The sequence below is a fragment of the Pecten maximus genome, chromosome 19 (genome assembly GCF_902652985.1).
Source record: "Pecten maximus chromosome 19, xPecMax1.1, whole genome shotgun sequence".
Classification (NCBI taxonomy): domain Eukaryota; kingdom Metazoa; phylum Mollusca; class Bivalvia; order Pectinida; family Pectinidae; genus Pecten; species Pecten maximus.
The window spans coordinates 16,741,755-16,763,365 of record NC_047033.1 but is presented as its reverse complement, the minus strand read 5'-3'; the positions used below and the strand labels follow the sequence as shown (position 1 = coordinate 16,763,365).

General features: G+C 34.0%; 1 protein-coding gene across 1 annotated transcript; it reads right to left on the bottom strand.

The window, feature by feature from the left end:
* Positions 1-10: 10 nt before the first annotated feature.
* On the bottom strand, positions 11-19,690 carry LOC117317634 (kinesin-like protein KIF9). Its single transcript, XM_033872488.1, has 20 exons — positions 19,580-19,690; positions 18,086-18,250; positions 17,067-17,232; positions 14,668-14,821; positions 14,341-14,527; positions 13,926-14,009; positions 12,985-13,077; positions 11,879-12,091; positions 9,703-9,780; positions 7,918-7,986; positions 7,419-7,523; positions 7,044-7,099; positions 6,522-6,612; positions 5,463-5,635; positions 4,840-5,093; positions 4,534-4,656; positions 3,547-3,726; positions 3,177-3,295; positions 2,328-2,432; positions 11-1,927 (listed from the first exon to the last, which is right to left on the bottom strand). Exons 2-20 carry the CDS (start codon positions 18,236-18,238, stop codon positions 1,811-1,813), a joined length of 2,520 nt encoding a protein of 839 aa, XP_033728379.1. The 5' UTR covers positions 18,239-18,250; positions 19,580-19,690; the 3' UTR covers positions 11-1,810.
* Positions 19,691-21,611: the final 1,921 nt, after the last annotated feature.

Below are 21,611 nucleotides of genomic sequence, written 5' to 3'. Positions count from 1 at the left end.
AACACATCAGTATAGTTATATTATTTCATTCAATGTCACCTTGACAATTAGGATGTAAACTGATAATAAATTCCAGTGGTGTATATGAAGTGTCCACATATACACAGTATCCACAGACGGGTTTAACAGAGTATATCACATAATATAATAGTTGGAACAGCTACACCAATCTGTCATTCAAGATCAATAGAAAAATAGTCTTTATTCTTCCTTGAAAGTTATTCCCCCCATTAAAAACTGTATATTTGTTTTTATATTGATAAATTATCAACTCATTTTCATTACTAATTTTCATGAAAAAAAAAATCCACTTAACGAAATACAATTTTACACTTAACATATTCAATGCCTTCAAAATAGGCAATACATCTCTGTTCATACAAATTTGATAAAAAATGTAATGATACACTAAATGTATATCAATGTATTTCCAATATGAAATGAAAGTACAAAAAATATACATTCATTATATATTTCAAATATAAAACGAAAGGAAAAAACATGTTGAGTAGCCAACAAATATTATGATGTACAGTTATCTTGGACCTGTAAACAAAAATTAAGAATTAGAAGCTACTTCAATAAATACCATTACCTTGGTTTGCCGTTATTTACATACAATATAGTAATCATACTACTGATACTTACAGAGAGACATGTTCAATATTCCTGTATATACACGTATGTACCAAATGCTGTAGTTCCAAATTCTTTTTTATTTTTCATTTTTGAATGCAATAAAGACAAAAATATTTAAAGATATTGGCTCATTCAACTTAATTTGAACTGATTTAGAAGCCAAAAACAGTTGATAGAATTTACCTAAAGAAATATAGGTATTTTGTGCAAAATATCTGGAATAATGCAGTATATAATCTATTATTCTAATTACCAATATTTACTAATTGTGATCATTCATATAAATATATATATCCATAAGCAAATCTTCACAGGTCTCCTTTCTGTTGAAATTTAAACAACATTAACAAAAATGTCCTTTTTGAATACAACTGTTTAAAATTGAATAGGTATTTACAGCCTTGTACATGAAGTTCATATTTACGGGATAAAACTATATACAGTGGTTAAATATTAACAAGTATAAAAAACAAAATGAAACTTAAATGTCCTACTTTTGAATACTGTCCATATCAGATCTCTTTAAAAACACTATTTGGTGACATTTAAGAAAAAACAAAAATTAAAAATCATGATATTTTTTATCAAAGAGTGTGCCACAATACAGAATTTACACCAAAGCAGGTTTAAATCTGATAAATATTCGTGAGCACACTTGCAAATAGAAAGTGACAACTTCATAGATAAGTAAACAAGCGGATTCTTATTTCAATCATATTTTTTTTAAGTAACTTGGATGTAAATAAAGATCTACACTTGAGAAAGGCACGTCTTGATTTCTACCAGCAGTGTGACAATCTTAATTATTTGTATCCAGAAATTACCTCAAGCATATATCTATAGTGTTGGGTTGTATTTATGAGTAAGACATATATTCATATATGAACTCACATAATGCTGACTTTATCTAGCTACTTTAGGTAGAGGTTTTTGAAAGTGTTCATGCTTGATACTTATCACAGTGCCTGAAGTGTAACTCGCTATTCTTACAAATTTACACTTGTCACAGAATGCTGACCTTACTAATCTTACAAATGTACACTAGTCACAGAATGTTTGATCCAAGCAGCACTGCTGGGCTCACATTGCATTCCACAACCAATCAAAATCATGATCACAGAAGTTAAGTTAAGAGTTTCTAAAATTGACCAATCAGAAGAGTTTTAACATCTTATCCCATGGACACTTGTAACATGTTTGGTGGTTTGTTTCGTATTGACATGGTTGGGGTGCCGGGAGATTTTCTGAAGCTTGGCTGTGGCTGTGACATCGCAGTTTCATAAGTTTTCTGAATTACAAATAAAGATAACAAAAATGAAATGATATTTCTTCGAAAAAATATTCAATTAAGAATTATTTATCCTTACATTTCAGACATGTTCACAGAGAAAGATCAGATTTTTAAGTTTCAAATCTTAATAGAACCAATAAAGATGTCTTTTTTTAAAGGTTTTCTTCAACATTGCCTTTTCAATTAATTATTGAATTTTGTATCAGCTTTTTCATATAAAAGTGTATAACATTCAGAGTTGTTTCTTTATCAATCTAAGCTGGAGAAAGTTTGAGAATCACGTCATTTTTATAAGTGAAATGATGATTGAATTAAAAGTTCAAAGTAAATGAAAATTAAATATATCTGACTAAACAATCTGATAAATTTTTATGAAGATAAATGAAAATCAACCAACCCTGCGCTGGGTCCTCATCTGAGCGTTATAGAAGGCTGCAGAGTCTGGATTATTCATCAGTAGCTCCATCTGAAGGCGGTCAAACTTCTCATGTTCATCTTCAGGCTGTATCAGGGGAGATAATTCATATTCAATCAATATTATGTTTTTGTACCCATACATTGTCATGACATTATCAGGTCATCAATATGTAGCTAAAGCATGCAAATCACCGGAATTTCTGTTGGAATTTTATATCTCAATTTTGAAATCTGTTTGGAAATATAAGTACAGCAGCCAAGTATCATAAAACTGAAGTTATACAAATTTATATTTGAATACATGTACAACATTTTTTCTACTGGTGTTGTGCAATTAATTCTCATTATTCTATGATAATCTATGAGCATATTGTGCCTCACTGGATTTTGGGTGGTCGAGAGAGGTTGCAATAATATAAGTATATTCAATATCTGATAATTAAATATCTGTACTCCAGTTATATCTCTTTACAATTCATTATTAGCTCTTATTAGATAATTCAAAATTACCAGGGCCTATACACTCTGGAGTGATTTTTAAACTTGCAATCAACGAAGTTCAATCAAGATTGTTTTACAGAAAAATTAAAGATTTCTATTGTTTCCTTCTTTTCACTGGACAATTTAATGGGTATAATATAAAAAAAAATTCATGCACCAGTGTTTTCCACAACTCTTAGAATGTACACATGAGCATGCAGATATGTACATTTTTCTGCATGTTAATAAAAAATAATTTCGTCAAAAAAAAACAACAACAAAAATTCTCTTAAATTTAGATTTCCATCATTGCTATAGATGATAATTAAGTGAGGGACTGTAGACTTACGATTGTGGTAGGATTGAAGGGTAGCTGTACACCAGGTCGAACGCCGTGGCCGTGGCCTTGGCTAGTCTGGGCCTCGTCAGAAGGACCAACGAAACTTTCCGAGTACCAATTGTCAAACTCTGAAACACAAACCAAATTTACTTGTCTTTGATCAAAATATGTTTATTTTTGACTGAAATGGTGCTAATTTCTAAATGTGTCACTCAGCTCACAAATTTGTTTTAATGCATTCTTTTTGGAAAAGTTTGTCCAAACAAATCAGCACTATAACCATGCACAGCCATTGTTGAAAGTACCCTTAGGATGAATCAAAGACACCATGTACCAGGCGTTGTTGGTACTACATTGTGGATAAATCAACGACACTCACCATTTACCAGACGCTGTCGACATTGTTCCACCAGTTTTTGGCAATACTGTACTTCTGCTTTAAGATTTTTCAGTTCTTCAAAATCATTCTTGTATTGCAATTTGAAATCTTTGAGACGTTTGATCTCAAAGAACTCCTCCTCACTGATAATAACATCACCCTCCTCATTATACTGTGGTCCTACAACATAGATACAATATATGTCAAACAGGTTAAGTTTTCTATGGTAAGGGCCTTACTTGGTCTAATCAGGGCAACCTCTCATGGTGAGGTGTGAGATTTGTTGGTAAAACCTCTGAACATCAATTGTTCTTGATTGACTTTTTACTAGGAGATCTTAAGACAATAACAATTAACAGATAGATCTGGCTGACCATCGTTGTGCCATTGAAACATTCTTTTTTAAAACATGGATGTGGCACAGTGGTATAAGCTGGGGGTATTTCTGGCTAGGTAATTAGGTGCTGTAGATTATGAGTTCCAGGACCATAAGGGCACAAGTTATAAAATTGTCTTCCTTTGCCAGTTGTGTTACAATGTTATATATATTAGCATATATAATGATTTATAATTAAAAGAATAATAGGCCCTCTGCGAATTAATTATCAACGAAGTGGATTGTTTTCACAACATAACGATATTTTTCGTTGTTTATACCCACTATATTCGTGTAACTGTTCCATGTTCTATGTCTATATGTGATCGGTTGTAATTTACTTGTGTCTTGATAAGGGGCAGATTGCCTCGAAAATTTGACAATTTACTTGTCTATATATATAGATAAGTATATAAACTCCAGGTAAACCTGTAGGTCTAAATCACAGAATGCTTGGCTTCACTTCAAGTGGTTTTCTCATAACCAAGTTTCACTTTAATGCTTGTACAAGTGACAAAATAATATATTAGTTTAAGCATTAATTCAACTTTTTGACAATCACCCCTGAAAGACATTGAAGGGAGGGAAATTACTAAGGGGAGACAACTTACCATTATCTTCCCTCTCGGTTCGATACCTCTCCAATCGATCTCGTGTCTTATCTATCTCAATCTTGTTTGAATTCACCTGTCTTGCTAACTCTGCATAAGATTGCTTCTTGGAATTCAGAATTTCTGAAAATTTTAACAGAAAACTTTATTCAAATTTCATTTTCAAATATATACAGACTTCAAATTTTCAACCAGGATAATTTTTTTCTCAAATACATTTGAACTTAGTATCTGCAGTACATGATGTGATTGACATCTACCATGACAAGTTCGGTTACTACATCAGTGAATTCAGCTGAGACTTACGTTTATTTTCTACTAGCACCCGGTTGATCTCACTGCCGCGGTCAGCCTTGAACTCCTCAAAGGCCTCTGTCCTGGGAGGTGGGGTACTAGTGAGGATCTTATCGGCTCTGGACACACCCGAGATACTGGTGGGGGTGGGGACTTCTCCATCTCGGTCGTCTCTCTTCTCTCGCTCAGAGGGATGAGGTGATTTGATGTCCCTCTCCCCCTTGGCACTCTGTGAGGGGCTACTGATGCTTTTTCCTCCCACAGGACTGTAAAGAAAATTGAGAAGAAATATCATAAAATACTTCTATTCAATTTCATCATCAACATTTAAAGGAATTGTCTACACATCAATGTAAATCTACAGATTTTATATCATTTACACTTGCTATGATGTTGAACTGTTGAACCTGGTAGTGTGAGGATAAGTGACCTTTGACCTTGTTACATGTCTGTTAGGCATTGGAGAATGTCACTTGCTATTCATAGTAGTATCATGATATGCTATATGATTAAAGTATCGACTGTGAATACTCAGATTAAATATATATACAAAACCTTGTAAAGTGATCATTCAATTAAACTCCGAATCATGTCTGGACAGAAATATGATTTAATGAGTAGGTAATAACAGTCACCTTTTCGTGTCTCGTCCAGTACGACTCTTCCTGTCCTTTTCCCGTTCCTTCTTTTTGAGTTGAACAACAGATGAGGGATCAGCTTTAGCCACTTTGGGAGCCATGCCGACCCCGAATCCCTGGCCGTCTGGTTCTCCAACCAATGTCCCATCGTCTGTTATCGCCACACCCGCCTACACAAATAATACAGAGGAATCTTGTGACATTCATAATATCAGACTTGATTATGGTTTAATTAGTGAATTGTCCTCAATAAATAAGCATCCTTTGTGTCTTTTATACCCTTAAGTATGAGAGGTTGATATGGGCTACCAGCAATACCATTTAATTATCATGATTGGTTTCCCTGAAGCACCAGTTTACCCTTTCAAATTAGAGGTTGCCCTGAAATGCAAGTAATACACCTCACCATGAGAGGTTGCCCTGATTAGCACAAGTTAGGCGCCTTACTATATACACCTCACCCTGAGAGGTTGCCCTGATTAGCACAAGTTAGGCCCCTTACTATAGAAAACCTATACACCTCGCCATGAGAGGTTGCCCTGATTAGCACAAGTTAGGCCCCTTACTATAGAAAACCTATACACCTCGCCATGAGAGGGTGTCCTGATTAGCACAAGCTAGGCCCCTTACTATAGAAAACCTATACACCTCGCCATGAGAGGGTGTCCTGATTAGCACAAGTTAGGCCCCTTACTATATATAACTCACCCTGAGAGGTTGCCCTGATTAGCACAAGTTAGGCCCCTTACTATATATAACTCACCCTGAGAGGTTGCCCTGATTAGCACAAGTTAGGCCCCTTACTATATATAACTCACCCTGAGAGGTTGCCCTGATTAGCACAAGCTAGGCGCCTCACTATAGAAAACCTATACACCTCACCCTGAGAGGTTGCCCTGATTAGCACAAGCTAGGCGCCTCACTATAGAAAACCTATACACCTCACCCTGAGAGGTTACCCTGATTAGCACAAGTTAGGCCCCTTACTATATACACCTCACCCTGAGAGGTTGCCCTGATTAGCACAAGCTAGGCCCCTTACTATAGAAAACTTACCTGTTGAGCAGCAGCTATAGCGGCAGGGTCAGTCCTGTCTATAAGGGTAAACTTCTGTCTCAACCTCTCCTCTACATCCCTCTCCATTTGTCTGAAACACACAACAGGCCGTGGATAATACATACATGAATATGATTTTGATAAATGATAATGACTGTATGCATATCATCTGTATGTTTAGAAATCATGCCCTTGATATCGACTTTGTTGGGCTTCAGACTACATGTATATATGTTTAACTGTAGGAAATTTCTTACTGAATCCATAACTAACTAGCAATGGACAAAATCTTCACTCTGGAAAAATTAACAAGGGACAATAACTCCATATACACAGCAGAGCTTTATATAGATTCTATTTCAGAAATCAGAGCTTCATTATCTCAAACATATATAGCACCCTGTAGTATTAATGTATTCTTATCAGCGAGGAAGAATTAAAACAATACATTTTCTCTACAAACTCCAATTTCTGACATAAGAAAACAATATAAAAACAAACCGAGACAAAAAAAAAACTTACAGATATATGTCTTTGAATCCTTCAAAAGTTCCCTGTATTTGTCTGATATTTACGATCTGGAAAAACACAAAGATATTTCAATTCTTAAATTGAATAGACTATGCATAGGATAACCCTGCTTCTGAGATGTAACATGGCATTTGATTGGTTCATGAAAATAATCATTATACATTGTACAATTGTACACCAAATGCAAATTGCTCATGAAATGAAGTCATGCAGCTTTGTTGAAATCCTCATTATTTTTTCTCCTGTTAAGATGAACTTTTCCAATTCCTTTAGAATTTGCCTGTTTATTTCTTATCAGAGTAGACCAAAATAGTTTTAAAAGTTTTGTTTTGAACCGTTAATAAAGGCATAATTATAATCACTTACATCAACCTCTTCAAGGGAGCCTTCTAAGTAACGCCTGATCTGCTGCCGAATCTCGTACCTCTGTTGTTCTGACAGTGGCTCATACGTGATCTGGGTCCGGTTTGTCTGGTGATTACAAATGTAAATGTCACTCATCTCTATTTTAAATTATAGGTATTTATCCATGTTTTTTATAGGTCTTTATCAAGGTTTTAAGTGCAGCTAAATTCATTGAAGGTAAATCACTCAATGTCTTATTTGAAATTTTCTCAGTGCCATATATAAATTTGAACATCATTTTAATCTGTTCTTAAACTGACATTATCCTAACTAAATCAATATCAATATAATCCAATATCGAAATGCAAATTACACATACATATTCAAAATATTTATGAAATAAAAACTTTTTTTTAACAAATCCAACTGAGCCCAAGAAAATAACTCACTATATCCGAAATTTGTTATACAGTTTTAAAATATGGTCCTGACGGTAATTTGTTCCACTGTGTATACTTACCAGGGTATCATGCATAGCTAACTCATTCTTAAGATACTGTATTTCTTTCTGAAGCTTCTTAACCAACACCTAAAATAAAAACAAAATGTATGTTAATTTAAAGGACAAATCAAAACACATGAGGGGCTATGTAATATTGAGTTTATTAAACTAGTACAATAATTTGATATATGTAAGCAACAGAGCCATATAAGGTCTTAAGTGAACATTTTCACTAATAAGTTCCTAATGAAAAGGAGGTATACATTCCAGCAGTTTTACCATTAACAAACTGATAAAACTAGAACTGTCGCCAGGATGGCTGACTACCGGGTAATACCCCCGCAATCTGCATGAGTCAATGGTGAATTGGAATGGTTGGAACTGGAAATACAGGCTAACTAAGATAACCCAGTAATATAGTGACCAGTTGCCATAGCAACCATAATTTTGAGAAAAAGAAAGTGGCATGCACATCTATACATGGTCCTCTATATTTGTGTGAAGTTTCATTGAAATCGGCCCTTCAGTTTAGGAGTTGTCCGGACAAACTTAAAGTTATGGCTCTTATTGGAAAACCTGTTTATAGTGACCAGTTGCCATAGCAACCATAATTTTGAGAAAAAGAAAGTGACATGCACATCTATACATATGGTCCTCTATATTTGTGTGAAGTTTCATTGAAATCGGCCCTTCGGTTTAGGAGGAGTTGTCCGGACAAACTTAAAGTTATGAATCTTATCGGAAAACCTGTTTATAGTGACCAGTTGCCATAGCAACCATAATTTTGAGAAAAAGAAAGTGGCATGCACATCTTCACATGTTCCTCTATATTTGTGTGATGTTTCATTGAAATCAGCCCTTCGGTTTAGGCAGCAAACTTAAACTTATGGTTCTTATCGGAAAACCTGTTCATAGTGATCAGTTGCCATAGCAACCAAATAATTTTGAGAAAAAGAAAGTGGCATGCACATCAATACATGGTCCTCTATATTTGTGTGAAGTTTCATTGAAATCGGCCATTTGGTTTAGGAGGCAAACTTAAGGTTATGGTTCTTATCGGAAAACATGTTCATAGTGACCAGTTGCCATAGCAACCATAATTTTGAGAAAAAGAAAGTGGCATGCACATCTACACATGGTCCTCTATATTTGTTTGAAGCTTCATTGAAATCAGCCCTTCGGTTTAGGAGGAGTTGTCCGGACAAACTTAAAGTTATGGTTCTAATCGGAAAGCCTGTTTATAGTGACCAGTTGCCATAGCAACCTTAATTTTGGTTTAGGAGGAGTTGTCGGACAAAATGTGTCTACAGACAGACGGATGGAAGGACAACCTGATTCCAGTATACCCCCGAACTTTGTTGCGGGGGTATAAAAATCAGCCTATTAATTGTTTTGTTTAAAAGTTTGCCATGATGATCGGCTTACTGATACTTTCATCTCATTCTCCATGGGGCTAGGCCAATTATAAACTGAATTCTTTTGTTTGATTGAGAAATCATCGCCTCTTATCTGTCAATTGCTGCAATATAATTAGGGTAATAAGCCTATTTAACACTATGAGTGTGGCTTAATTGTCTCTATTCTCCCCATCATACACATGGATAGAAGGTTTTTTTCTGCATTTTTAGCCCCAAAAAGTACCTGCCCAAATGATACGAGTTTTTACGGTAATCGTTTAAGTCAGGCCCGTAATTAATTGTTACCAACATTGAGAAGTACAACATGCTATCCTATTCAGGTGATTTTTCTGTAGAAGTCATCTTCATCAATTCAATGCTGTGATTCAATTAAGATCATACTTACGGCTGGGTCATACACCTCGTTGATGGAAGGTTCACTCGCAACACACATCATCCTGGTGGCGAATCGTAATGTAGATACCTAGAACACACAAAGTGTAATGTTTCATTAAGTGTTAATCTGACCAGTGAAACACATCTACAGCTATATATATAAAACCATCATCTTAAGTAATCTATTCAATTTTCCTTCAGAAATTCTTTAATTACCTTTCAAAATCCTATGATTGACAGGTACTATAAACTCTGTACAGTATTGAGTTCCAATTGAAGAGAAAATCCCAATAATCAAATAGAAAATCATCATAGATCACTGAATGTTTGTGAATTATATCCGACTGTGTCTATAATATTGTTTATCTTGTCTGATAAACTGCTATGTTGTGGTTCTGTTTGTACTGGGTACTGTATCCATGACAACATGGCTTTGATTGCTGATGTTCATTAACCGAAGATATCTGAGTCAACAATTGCAGGAACTGACAATGTACAATATCTTAATGAAATTCCACCTGTATAAATCAATAGCCTGGCTTACGTCAAAGAGATGGAATATTCCATTACCAATTATAGGGTTTGTGTGTTTGCAATCTAATGTTTCAAGATCAGGTAAATGCTAGACAGTGCTCATGAAATATTTAAAGAGGCTGCCCAACAATTCGTTAAATATCAAGGATCCTCAACCAAAGCTCAATGCAGAGTCCCAAGGGATCTATAATTCATATTGTAACTAAGGATTGTCAGAGAAAGATATAAATCACATGTGGCAGCTGTTTCTGTGTGTTTCTCATTTAACAGTTACAATGTAGCTTTAGTTATTGAAAACTGAAACAATATGTCTACTTTCTGATTTTTCCTATTAAAGATAGTCAAAATAGCTATTATATTTCTTCACACGTTTCCTAATATTTCATAAACTGAAATATAGATATCAAAAAGACTTTAATTTGAGGTAAACACTTAAAAAGGATAAGAATTAAATAAGTTCATAGATAATTTATTTCAAATTCTCAATATATTTTATTAGAATTTTTCATGCTGATGTTTTGTAGTAAAATTATCAAATGATTTATAGAGTTTGTAATTTGAAATATTTGATGTTATATCAATGCTTTTTAAAAGCTAAATGTAAATTTAGGGGTTATGTTGAATTCATCATCAATGTCATGGTAATTTCATCAAATTTAGAGATGAATGTAAACATTTGAAATAATTCCTGTCCGCGTAGATGGGAACTTTGTTTTTCAACCATAAGGAATGTTATGTATGTGTTAAAACCACTCCCAGTTCTGGATTTAACTTATTTTATATCTAGCCCTGTTTCTAATGATCTATAACTAAAGGAAATTCCTTAATTACCAGGTAATGTTAAAAAAAAATCATATGAAAGCATTACAGAAATTTCAAGTTAAGGAGTTTCCTAAAGTTAAGGAATTTTGATAAAACTAGCCCCAGTATAAGTGTGTGGTACAGACAGATGTGGTATAGGCATTCACAGGTAATCCATACTAGTGCACAAAGATCAGTGATGAAAGCCACAAGGTGGAAAATCAATACAATATAAATTATTGATGTAGTATAGATTCCATTGTGTAAGTATACATTGATCAGAAAAATATATCTGGGTCAGCATATATGAAAAAACCTCAGTACCTTTAGTTAATGCCTGTTTGATTTATTATGTCAAGATGAAATTTGAAGGAAATAGTTCATTTTCTGTTAAAATCAGCATTATGATTTAATATAAAAAGTGATGTTTCATGTCAATACTTTCACTATCAACTAGTATCTAATTTATAAGTATGTTTTTCAGGCACAAAATATTTGTACTCAAGTCTCAGTGAGTAGATTCTTTATTTACTGCTAGACAAACGAAGATCTAGAAAACTATTTCTGACATATTAAATCGTTCAACATACCATTTGGTATCCATACATAATATGTCATCCCCACTTATCTACCCTTTGACTGAAATTGGTGCTAACTCTTATTTTTAGTAAATGTTAATCTTAGAATAATAATACTGGCTTGGTAGCTTCCATTAGTTTTCTTGAAATAAAGCAAAATACTTCCTTTTCATATTTTTTCTCACTACAAACAAAATTCAATTAATACTTAAATCAGTTGTAGTATAAATGACGTGCAGATAATTGAATAATGTCACAACATGATTAACTTACTGTTTCCTCAAGTTGAGGCGATTCGCCCCACACATTAGCTATGAGTAACGTGTTACAGCTCCCTCCAATGGAATCCTTCAGGCAGTGCGTGAGTTTGGACTGACGGAACGGGATGTGTTCACGGCGTCTGTCGGCCAGTGCAACAATAACTTGTTCCAGAAAGGTCAGAGACTTGTTGATATACATGGCTTCCTGCTGGGTCTTTCCTTCCGACTGTAATAGTAAACAGTATTGATTTGTTAGAAATAATATCTAAATATCTTCAACAAATTTTAATAATTCATTTAATCTACCAGAGCTAATTCACTTACAATTGGGCATGTACCTCATTCCTTACAAGGACAATGAACACACATTTTCCTTCAATATGATTTCATTCTGTAATATTTACTAAAATAAGTATTAACAATCCATCTATGAAATCAATAATGAATGTTTGCTGCTCCGGCGCTTTAAATAATGACAAAGTTGGAACAAAAGTTATAATCTTCCATACTGTAATGTACATTAAGATACTTTGACCGTTGTTCCAACTGTGACATTATCATGGTGAAAGTATTTGATGTCTTAGATTAATTGATGCATGTAAACACAAGTCTACTATTAGAAACCTACATGTTTTTTTGTGCTTCAAAAATGTAAGAAGTTTAAAAAATGCACTTCAATACACTGTGTATCCAAAAACTTCCTCGTGTTACATGTTTTGTATTTTTTTTTTCAAAACAGCCAACAATCTTACAAGGCTACAACGGTTTATAGTTAAACTCAAATTAATTAATTAATCAAAGTAATTAATGTTGACCAAATTTTGTGCTGACCTGAAAAATCGAATGTGGTGTTATCTATTCAACAGCCATTATTGAGCTATCAAAGAAAGTTTGTATATTTAGGAAAGCTGGAACATGCTTTTATTTCCACCAAGCATTGAATACTGTAGAAAATGTAGTGTATACAAGTATGCCTGAATTATCTCCCCTGATGTTCAAAATTTCCCTTGGAGACATGGAACACACAACTACGAAATATAAAAATAATAGTGTTTTCACATTTTTTCTTAATTTTGGAAACACATTTCTATTTGATTAAGATGAGGGCTCCATATCTACCTTGGTTTTTCCGAGTCGTTCTGAACCTGCAAGATCCACAAAGTTTAACTTGGACACTGTGTACCGAGCATTGGACTGAACTCTCGATCGTGTCTGGAAAAAAAAGCATCATTTAATTTACACTTTTACTATAAACATATTTCAAAATGTTTTCTTGGTATTACTCATTCAATTTATTTTTTAAAAACATACATGTACATAGTAATAGACATATGGACACAAACAAATGTTTTCAAAAACTGCATGTGTATCTTTTTCTTTAAATATTTAAGGATTAACGACTTTGTTTCTAACAGTGATTAAAAATTGATAGATGGTATGAATACATGTAGATAAATAAAGTGTCTGTATTATTCTCATTATACATTATTTTTAGTTGATCCAGAACAAAAACTAATCTAATAATGTTAGCTAGAGGATAAGGTGGCTGGAAACTTATGATGGGCATCAGAACCAAATCATAGTCAGAGACTTTAAGAAGTAGAAAACAACAAGCAGTTGTATGAATAATGACTATGGGCAATATCAGTTTCCAACATACTTATCCAACTTTGACAGACCAAACAAGTTTTTGTAATTTCATGGTTTTAAGTCCATTATCAAGCTGCATCTTACAAATGGATACATTTGACAGATAACATCAACCATCAACAAACATCATGATTAATCAACCACATTTTACTGATGTGAAAAAAAAAATTGATTGTTAGAAATAGTATCACATTTTTGTAATGTTCTATGCTTTGTTTGAGCATTAGATTAGTACGGCTTTGGAATTTTTTCAATTAAAAAAAAATTCCAATTTTGATCCGAAATGATGAAAATTTATATGATTTTGGACCATATTTCAGAACTTGTGCATGCTAGTGTCATGTTGTGAGATGTTTACCTGTGAAACAGACATTTAAATTAAGTTTAATTGGTGCCCAGCCAGATCTTACCTCAATGTAAACAGTAAATATACAGTGGGACCGGGACGATTGTTTGTTTAGGGAATGTGCTGCAATAGCTCGGTTGGTTTCTCCCTGGGATAAAAAAAAACAAAACAACATTTTAATATCTCACTTCAAATTTACCAAAGTTTATGTAACAGTGCAAAATCAAGTAAACAAAAACAATCTGTATATTATGATATTATATATGATGCATATTTTTGGATAATTGTTTTTTCTTTTCTCCTATAGACATATATATATATCTTTTCATGTAGTGTATGAAGATCAAATTAGCATGATTATCGCCCTAAAGACTAAATAAGAAGGTAATTTACAAACATAGATGAATTCTTCCTATTTGAACTGTTATCCAAGCATCTTGGCCAGAGGTGCACTGATATGAAATATCAACATTAATTACCTCAAATAAAAAGTTGAGTGCCTCTTCTTCATTCTGAGCTATGTGATGTGACAAGCCCTTCACAAAGACACCATCTTGGTTTTCCACGACAACCATTTGCTGTTCTGGGTTAGCATTGTTCCAGGACTCAGGCAAGGTTGAAAGGAGATCAAACATATTCTCATTGTAGATTTCTAAATAGGATACCCTGGAATATGAAACAGAGAATTAAAACATAATTTACTCTAACAATCATTGTCTCATCTGGCCAACCCAGAGGATTTCATAATGATTTTTCTTTTAAATCGTTTGAGTTTATTTTAAAATAGGATCAACATATATACAAACCTGACAGTGATGGCATATTCTGGCCTCTCCTCGATTTCCCTGAAGAGCTGAGAGAGGGCTCGTGGCACGATGCCCCTCTGTTTGTAGTTTTCTGTGGCACCAGTGATTGTAAAAGTCTTACCAGCTCCTGTCTGTCCATAACACATCACCGTTCCTGTCAATATCATATACCATAGGCATGTCAATATCATATACCATAGGCATGTCAATATCATATACCATAGGCATGTCAATATCATATACCATAGGCATGTCAATATCATATACCATAGACATGTCAATATCATATACCATAAGCATGTCAATATCATATACCATAGACATGTCAATATCATATACCATAAGCATGTCAATATCATATACCATAGACATGTCAATATCATATACCATAGGCATGTCAATATCATATACCATAGACATGTCAATATCATATACCATCATCATGTCAATATCATATATCATAGGCATGTCAATATCATATACATGTACTATAAACATGTCAATATCATATACATGTACCATAAACATGTCAATATCATATACCATCATCATGTCTATATCATATACCATAAGCATGTCAACATCATATACCATAGGCATGTCAACATCATATACCATAGACATGTAAATATCATATACCATAGGCATGTCAATATCATATATCATAGGCATGTCAATATCATATACCATAGGCATGTCAATATCATATACCATAGACATGTAAATATCATATACCATAGGCATGTCAATATCATATACCATCATCATGTCAATATCATATATCATAGGCATGTCAATATCATATACATGTACCATAAACATGTCAATATCATATACATGTACCATAAACATGTCAATATCATATACCATAGACATGTCAATATCATATACCATAGGCATGTCAATATCATATACCATCATCATGTCAATATCATATACCATTGGCATGTCAATATCATATACCACAGGCATGTCAATATCATATACCATAAACATGTCAATATCATACACCATCATCATGCCAATATCATATACCATAGGCATGTCAATATCATATACCATTGGCATGTCAATATCATATACCATAGGCATGTCAATATCATATACCATAGGCATGTCAATATCATATACCATAGGCATGTCAATATCATATACCATAGGCAGGTCAATATCATATACCATAGGCATGTCAATATCATATACCATAGGCATGTCAATATCATATACCATTGGCATGTCAATATCATATACCATAGGCATGTCAATATCATATACCATAGGCAGGTCAATATCATATACCATAGGCATGTCAATATCATATACCATAGACTTGTCAATACCATATACCATAAGCATGTCAATATCATATACCATAAGCATGTCAATATCATATACAGTTATGTGATCGCACAACGTTCCACGATGTGCGATCGATGTGCGATATGTGCGATACGGATCGTGCAGGAAAATGTGCGCACGATGGGCGATTGGAACGGTACATGTGCGATAGGTATCGTGGTAGATATAAAATGAGGAATGCAACTTCTAATTTTTTAAACGTGTGGAACGATTGTAAAAGATATAATACTACGATTAACATTTTACGAGGCAGCTAATTACCATATTTTTGTTGAAATATATGCAATATTTTATTAGGAATGAAACTAAATACCGATGTATATTTAAATAAGTTTTCTAAATTATTTCAAAGAACTTTATATAATTTGCTCGGAAGTCGTTGAGGACACCTCTAGGCCTAGGAAATTCGAAGAAATGTGTAGCTCGGCGAGATTATATACAGGCTATTTACATGTAGAACTAAACAACAGATAAAAGAATAGAAACATTTTTTTTTTTTTTTTTTTGAAAATACATATCATATGTAATTTATGTATTCAATAAGATAAATAATCGTAGTGGAGTCTGTCTACCATTCTGGTACATGTACATGTAGATGTATCACCAGGCCGTCGAAAACATCACAAATACTTGCGAGACAAAATGACGGTACTAAAATGGCAAAAATTAACAGGTCACACATGTTCCATGAATGAAAAAAATTGTTACGCAGCACGTATATATAATAGCGACCATCTTATATCATCATTTTTTTTTTTTTTTGTATATATGTTTAATATAGTTATTTGAAATTTCGTATAACTAGTTATTTCGTAATATCTATAAACCTATCGTTAGCTGTGCGGTTTACATCGCACATTTGTGCGCACGATGTCTGCACGATGTTTTTGGAACGTTGTGCGATCACACAACTGTACCATAGACATGTCAATATCATATATATGTCAAAATTATAAACTATAGGCATGTCAATATCATATACCAAACTCAAACTATTTGCTTTTTTCAAACATTTTTTGAGTATATGAGTATATACTTACCATTGTATCCGTCTAATGCCGACGTGACAAATTCAGATGCCACATTACCAAAGACATGGTCCTGACTGGAATTGTGAAATATGCCATCTAGTCTAAATGACCAATCCAGAATCTGATTGTTGACAACTCCTTTCCTCCCATCTTTTCTCATATGCACATTGATACTCTGAAAATAATAGTAAATCTATAATACAAAAAGTGTATGTTGTTGAAGTCTTGCAATGAAACTGAAATTATCATATTCAAAATTGCTTTGTCTGCAGGTTTGGTTCTGAAGTCCAACAGCAGTGCATATATATGTAGTGCTGTTATATCTGAGATATTTTATCTGATACCAGTAGATATCAGAAAGGGTAAGACAGTCATTGTTCTTAGTTCCACTTGTAAATCCAATATCACATGCCTATCTAGAGGTAAAAGCTGGAATATTGGAAAGACTCCAGTTAGGCACTAAAATAAATCAGATTCTAATGACTATTTGTTACACATGGATCAGTGAGTTATAAAAAAAAAGCCTATATATGAAGGGATCATTTTTTGATAGAGGAATCCTACAGGCCTCTTCAAAAAAATGAAATTTTATCACAACATTCATGACCCAGCAGGGCTCAAAGTGACACCTGTTTTAGTGGCCATGGCACCTTAAATTCACCATTGGTGAACAGTTATTGACCTATAAGGTGCCTGCATGGTCACTAAAATAAACTGTAAATTTGCGATTTGGTTAAACTTTCAAAGGTTGCAGTCTGAATGCTAAAATGACGTTCACAATAAAAAAAGTTACAGAGAGATGTTATACTTATCTAAAGAATTTTTTTTTTTATTTAAGACAACTAGGCCAGGCGACTAACTTTTCCAATTGGCGCCGAGATTTTATGACTTGGTAACAAAATAATCCACCTAGTAGAAATATCCACTTTGAGCCCTGCCCAGAATTTTACCTGATTTATGGAATACTTATAGTTGTAGAGAATCATTTATGTATTACTTTCAAAAATATCGTGATCATCTGTACTTACTCTGCCATCCTGGTTAAGTTCTAAACAGTTGTGTGCGAATTCTGAAGTTGGTCGAATCCTTGCCCATACTTGTACTCTGTTGCTTTTCCTCGGTCTTCTTTCGTTACTTTCACGACTGTAGGCACTTAGGCCTGTCACCCCCCTGCTGTACATCTTCACACTGACCTAAACAACAATGAACGACTCTGACGAGTATTTGTACATACATGTAGGCTCGCTCACAAAATGCAGTTTACCTGACTGCATTTTCCCTGGAAAACTTCCAAGTGAAGGAATTTTCATAAGTTAGGCATATATTGATGAAATCGGATCAGACAAAGTTTGTATTTCTTTAATCAAATTGTCAAACATGTTCGCTAACCATTTCCACACAACTTATCTTTTCAATTAACTATGTCAGTAGAGGTGTTCTCGTGTAACCTTTATAAATATAAGACGCAATACACCGCTTGACTAGAGAGATCTTCTCTTAAGCTCAATCGGTTGAGCATAGGACTTCTAAGCAAGAGGTGCTGGGTTCGATCCTTAGCGGAAGCAGTGATTTAAATTAAATTCATTATATGCCCTCTGTTACACATGCAGCCAATGATGGAAAATAAAATTACTTTCCGTTAATTTTGTGATTGATATTTTGTGAATGCACAATCAGAAATTAAACCTGCTAGTCAGTACAGAATCAGCATTTTGATGCCTGCAATGATGTCATAGGAGAGAGAAAATGCATCGACCAGAGCAGTTCTACTCAAACCCTGGATGTACATGTAATTTACATATGTTGCGATGATATGTAATCTATACCTGGCCGCTGTAGAGTTCAGTTCTGCTATAATCATTTTAGTAGAGTAAATAGTGAAGTTAACAGTGACTATTTTCAGTAGTGAGTTTAAGATGGAGTGAATACATTATGCAATTTAATTAAAATTTCTGTGCATTATATATAATGGTAGACGGAGAATTAAGATATGATAAAAAGGCCTATGGTTCAGCTATATAACCATTAACGTGACTAACACGACGATAAAATTGTCTTCTAGAGATATCAATAAAGTAGTGGAGCAGTCGACAGAGCACTCACGAATGACATATTGTAATTTGATTTAGGCAACTACCACTGCATGTCTACTGACTGTACAATATATCGCTATAGGTAGATTAGATTCGGGGACTCTAGGCCTAATCCATCGTAACCATATGACACTGACTGTGCCGTTTTAAAGAAAACAGATAACTAATTAAATAACGATTTCGGTTAAATTAAGATAGCATGTAGTACATTGTCCAATGAAAACACATGAACGCACCACGCTTCCAGACAGAATATGTTTTGGTGATGACAATCACTCGGTTGGGTCGAATAAGATTGCCGACCTAGTATATCCGCCCTGAAACCCATTCATAGACAGTCTTTATCAACAAACATTAAATAAGTATAGGAATTTAGGAAAACAAATAAAGATATTACACATATTATTCGGAAATAGACAAAAAACTTACCGAAGTCGTGTGCTCTTAGCTCCTGTAAAAATAGAGGTAAATTTTGTTGACAGGTTGTTAGGACAAGTGACGCATGCGCAGGCGGAAGAACAAACATCTCGTCTATCTCGAGACTTCACGTTACTTGCTTGACAGTGTGGTGTACTTACCACAGACGTTTTGAATTATGGTTATGTAGACGTACTATTTTATAGGAGCGCCGTTATCTTATAGCAAACATAGACAACTATTCTACAGTAGTTTGATTATGGACCCAACACGTTTTTTTTTCATTTATCAACAATGAATAGATAAATCACACTGTTGTATTCAGAAAACAAAAATTAACCAGACTCTATACTGTACAGTACCGTCACAAGTTAATTATTTCTACTATCCATAATGTTTTACAAAACATATTTTAATGTAACTTCCAATAATGTGTTTTTTAAATGTCAATTGCGTTTTACTGTGTGTATTATGAAGGTGCGTTTATTTGTAAATGTGAGTATGAATGACTGTGTACACGTACAGCTAGTGCGTATGCATATATTATCCTATAATTGTATCACGTGCGATATATAATGTATGTGATGCTAGAATGGGCACTAACGTTTGTGTTTGAGGTGTCTTGTTCTGCAAATGAGTAGATGTTGTAAAGTAACAAGATTTAATATTTGAGAAAAAAAAAAACAACAAACAAACAAAAATCAAATTTTGATAGTATTTATAATATCAGAGACATAGATCTATATATATATCTATATATGTCTCTGATAATATTCACTCTCAGTGATACGGTATATTGTTTTCCTCGTGAATATTTCATTATTCTTTGAATGTTTACATGTAGGCTATTCATTCATGCCGTGTTAATGCAAACCCAACTGTTATTCATCATTGTTTTAGTATTGTTTAATTAATGCAACCCATCGACAGTTGAAGTAATTATTATACAGATCAAGACAACCCCTATATATTGTTTCGATACGTACATATTGTATTACTAATCCTCACACAGCGAATATACCACATCCAATTCATATTTTTCATTTTACCTATTTAGACGTCTTTAATGAAATGTAATGTTGATATAACCCCAAGTTATTTGATTGAAACATGCCTAAGCGATTATGAAATGTTTGGAAACAGAAAAATGCTACACAAAATGAAAGTGAAACTGAAGATTTTTTTCTATGTAAAATATGAAAATCACAGAAATCGAAAAAATACACAGCTACGTACCTCTGTTCTAGGACTAGAATTATGTAATAGGTCAATTTATAGGTTGGGTTTGGAAATGTATATATATATCGAGTCCAAAAGTTGTCTTCCTTCGTCATTTGTGTTGCTAAGTTATATATCTATTTATTAGCACAATTAAGCAATAAACTGCCTAGATGCGGCAGACCTACTGGTGTAACTGCCACATGTGTCACAGACAAACTGAATGGTGCGCGCTAGCGCACCATGATTGTTTGTCTGTGACACATGTGGCAGTTATACCAGTAGGTCTGCCGCATCTAGGCAGTTTATCGCTTATATTTACGTTCTATTAATGAATCGCAAAAATAAAAAAATATGAAAAAAATCTTCCAAAATTCAAATTTCCCGCTTTCTACCTCAGGGCAACTTCAGTTATACTCTCATAGATGAAGCTGCTTTTGGTAGGGATTTACTAGTAATATATAAGGGCATTGCCACACCAAATGTAAATATTGTATCATATATACACTATGTGTTGGTGATCCGAAGATATAGATTTGAATTTCCTGTCTTAGTTGTACCGAGAGAAATATATATAATATATGTACAATTCGTATCCATGTATGTAAATACATTGCGATCCAGGTATTCATATCATCTTATAGAAGACTTCCACAATGATCATATCAGGGTATCGGGCCGACCATCACTGCGCCATTGAAACGTTCTTTTTCAAGAACGCCGATTTGGCGCAGCGGTATAAGCTGCGGGTAGGCGATTGGGTGCCGTAGATCGTGAGTTCGAGGCCCGGTCAGGGCACGAGTCAAACAGTTGTCTTCCTTCGTCA